The sequence below is a fragment of the Octodon degus genome, unplaced genomic scaffold (assembly GCF_000260255.1).
Source record: "Octodon degus isolate 3935 unplaced genomic scaffold, OctDeg1.0 scaffold00047, whole genome shotgun sequence".
NCBI classification, from domain to species: domain Eukaryota; kingdom Metazoa; phylum Chordata; class Mammalia; order Rodentia; family Octodontidae; genus Octodon; species Octodon degus.
Genome location: NW_004524623.1, coordinates 6,927,345 through 6,931,008, shown reverse-complemented (window position 1 = coordinate 6,931,008; position 3,664 = coordinate 6,927,345). Strand labels below are relative to the sequence as shown.

General features: G+C 47.2%; 1 protein-coding gene across 1 annotated transcript in view; it reads right to left on the bottom strand.

Moving 5' to 3' along the window:
* The window catches only part of Myrfl (myelin regulatory factor-like), a 110,914-nt gene that overhangs the window by 53,810 nt on the left and 53,440 nt on the right, over window positions 1-3,664 (bottom strand). Inside the window, exon 10 of the mRNA XM_012514956.2 lies at window positions 2,833-2,923. Within this exon, the coding sequence (XP_012370410.1) occupies window positions 2,833-2,923 (91 nt within the window). The remainder of the gene's footprint in view (window positions 1-2,832; window positions 2,924-3,664) is intronic.

Here is a 3,664-nt window from a genome sequence, read left to right as displayed (position 1 = left end):
TGTGTGTGTGTGTGTGTGTGTGTGTGTGAGAGAGAGAGAGAGAGAGAGAGAGAGAGAGAGATCATCCCTCCTGCTTGCAACGCAGCATTGCAAACCAGGTGTAATGAAGTGTTTCAGAAAGAAAGTGGAGCCAAAGCAAAGCCCGGTTGGTCGTTAACAAGGGGTGTCCAAGGAACTCCACTGGGGAACACTCCCTCCCAAAGACAAAGACCTGGAAAATGAATCTGTGCTTTGGAGTAAACCCTCATTTCCATTGAATTGCCCAATTTACACCACAGGAACATAATGCATTTCTAAAGCTGTTTTGATTGACAACCAGATGAACGATTACTTCCTGAGCCCTTGCCTACCCTTCTCTCTCAAGGAGAGACAATGCTGTTGTCCTGGACCCCTCCTGGAAGCCTGGGGCTCATGCATGTGCAGCCCTTGAACAGTGGGCTCAGCACATAATAGAATGCTTATCTCTAAGGTTTAGATAAATGGTTCTTAGCCTACAAGTGAATTTGGATTTACTAGAGGCAGTTTACAGTTCTCCACTTAATGTGCCAATTCTTGTAATGTCTTTGATTATTAAATTTGTCTTCCTGTTCTTCATCCTGCTGCTCAGACTAACAGAACCAGGCCATGGCCGAAGAGGGCACATATGGCGATTGTGTAAGGATACAGGCTGACCCACCCTCTGCCCAACCCGTGGCATACACCAGTGGTGGCCAACCTAAGGCACACACGCCACAGCGCGCTGTTTATAGCACTGAATGCACTACAAGGTTCCCATCATTTGCACTAGGCATGTTTCTACAACTCTCCAAATCAAACAAAAATGCCATTTCTTATATTCAGATTTTTTTTCTCGGTTGGTTTAAACAGTTAAGTAGCCCGAAAGGTCTGCATTCACTTTCACTTCTGTGTTTGGAGATTAGAATGATAATATCAACAAAGAGTTTCCAGCTGGTGGTCACAAAGGGCGGTGTTAGCATCAGCGTTGTCTTCTCATTACTTTGGGGGTGGTTTTTGCATTGTCAAGCACACTTACAGAGCAGGGCGTTCATTCTCTTTAACCAAAAAAGAGACTTAGGCAGAAGATGTAACACCTGTGACACAATCATTTTTAAAAATAAAAATGTATTTCTCTATAATTTTTATTAATAAATGGCATGACACCCAATGTGTGCTGAGTACAATGCGATGTTTTTATATTCATACTGTACATGAATTACAGAAACTTTCAGCTTCTCAGAGTGAATCATCTTTGTGCTTTGGCTATGAGGAGATTCCACTTAGCAGTGAGCTTTGAGTTAACAGAACACTGCAGAACAAAGCTCTCTCTCCCCATGTGGTCCTGGGCTTGTATGGCAGCCTCAACAGAGCTTTGCGGGCAGGACTGGAGAAATTCTGTCATCAGGCAAATTATTTAGAGTACAGGTGACTAGCCGACTGCTTCACTCAAGCATGACTTACACAGCTCAACACAGCCCTGTCATGAGAGCTAGTCTGGGATAACTTGGAAAAGAAAAGTGTTGTCTGTCTTTTTTCTTTCTGATAAGAAATTGGAAACAACCAGCAACCTAGCTTTCCAGACATGACAGCAAAACATTCCCATGTTACATCAGGCAAGTTGTTGAGGACAGTCTGACCCAGTGAAGGACAGACAGACATCGCTGTGTTGGCTGTGGCCTTCTCAGTATGACCGCAGAAAAGCCTTAGTTACCTCGGTTCTGTCAGGTCCCAGGGTATGTGTGGCCAGCCCTCACATGGCGCTATCTGAATACATAAGTAGTTCACCTTGCCTCATTTCTCTCGTTACTTCACTGCCTATAAATTTTTGAGAATTGAAGGATTTCCACCAGTAGGCAACTTATTATTTTTAATTGATTAAAAGACTTACAGAGACCCCTTTGTCTCAGGACAGCTTGAGGCAGGCAAGGAGAGACGCCACTTCCCAAGAGGGCAAGTCTTCTCCCCTGGGCTTATGGTTAACAGCCACAGCCGTGGGCACGCCCTCCCTGAACGATTTTCCCTACTGGAGTTTGCACCACCTTCATCATCACTTCAAAGCCCTAGAACAGCACAGCCCTTGCTGGGTGCCAGGCCTGTGATTACCTGTCACTTCATGCCTCTGGCATTCTCTGCGGGCCAGCCCGGCCTGACACAGCTGCAGCTGCAGCTGCCAACAGCTCTATGTTCCTGGGGCTGCCAAGATTGCCGTTCACAGCTGTGACCATTCAGCACATGTGACAAGCCACCCCTGTGCACTAGGTGGTGGCCCAGATGCCCAGGGGACACTGGTGGCTTTGGGGCATAGAATGCCTTCATGGAACTTTCCCTACTCTGTGGGTTCGGGGGTGGGGGTGGGGGTGGAGGGGCAGTTCTTTATTTCTCTGGGTGTAAGGACTAAAGTGTAAATGTATAACAGTGTCAGGTGAGGTCATGCAAAGACGTCTAGCTCAAGCCTCAAACACAGTAAAAATCATAGCTTCCCAACTTCAGCAGCATCAACATTTTGGAAGGAAGACTTCTGTACTTGGGGTTGCCCTGTATACTGCACGGACTTGGGCAGCATCGCTGGTCTCTATTCACTAGACCTCGGTTGCAACAACCAGAACTGCTCCAGACATCGCCCTGGGATTCTCCAGGGATGAGTCTGACCTTGGTTGAAGAAAACTACGATGTGGAACTCCAACAACTGTTTCCGCTTGCCATCATCATCACCACCACCAATTTTTAAAAGTCATACTTTCACTACGTTCTTGAAAATTCAAATTCTTCCTGTAGCAGAAAAATGCAAGTGGAATCCAGAAGGAAAAAAAAAAAAAATCAAAAAACAAAACTTACCCGTACAATGATCCTTTCAGAGATACGGGCAGACAGCATATAGAGCTGGTCCTGGCTCGTGGCGTACAGTCCAACCACCAATTTGAAGTATCTAATTCAGACACAGCAGACAACTATCAGCATATCGGAGGGCAGAGACATCACTGGTGTGATCAGACACCGCAGGCGCTAATCAGTAGGAAACTTACCCAGACCAGTTGGCCTTTTCCCTTCTGCTCAGTTCAATGCAATAAGAGAGCAGTTGCTGCCCTTGCTACCGTGCCGCGGGTATTCTTTACCGGAGTGGCGGTGTTTGTGTGCTGTTGGCCAGCTCTACAGAGGCCGGAAAGCAGCCTTCCCCAGGGGGCAGTCACACGGGGCACAGGGCTAAGCCCATCTTTACTGACTCGGCTAGGCCTCACCCACGGCAGGCTTGGCCTTTTTACACAGCATTGCTCAGAAATGCTACAGGAATCACACCAGAAGTCCCTACGTCTGGAGACACCCAAGCCATGTGTCTTGGACCTTAAAGACCTGAATTTCCTTCCAATTGTTGTTTCTTTCTTTTTACTTTTTTTTTTGTACCAGAAATTGAACTTAGGGGGCCGGCCAAATAGCTCAGCAGATTAAAGCACCTGCTTAGGCAGACACAGGGGCTGGAAGTTGGATCCCCAGGGCCTGCCATGCCAGCCCCACCCCCGGGGGTATGCTGGGATTGAGACTGGGCGTGGTGGCGCATGCCTGTAATCCCAGCACTTGGGAGCTGTAAACAGGAGGATCACTACGAATCTGTTCTACGCAGTGAGACCCTGTACGTCCTGTATACCCTGTTTTAAATACAAACAAGAAGAAG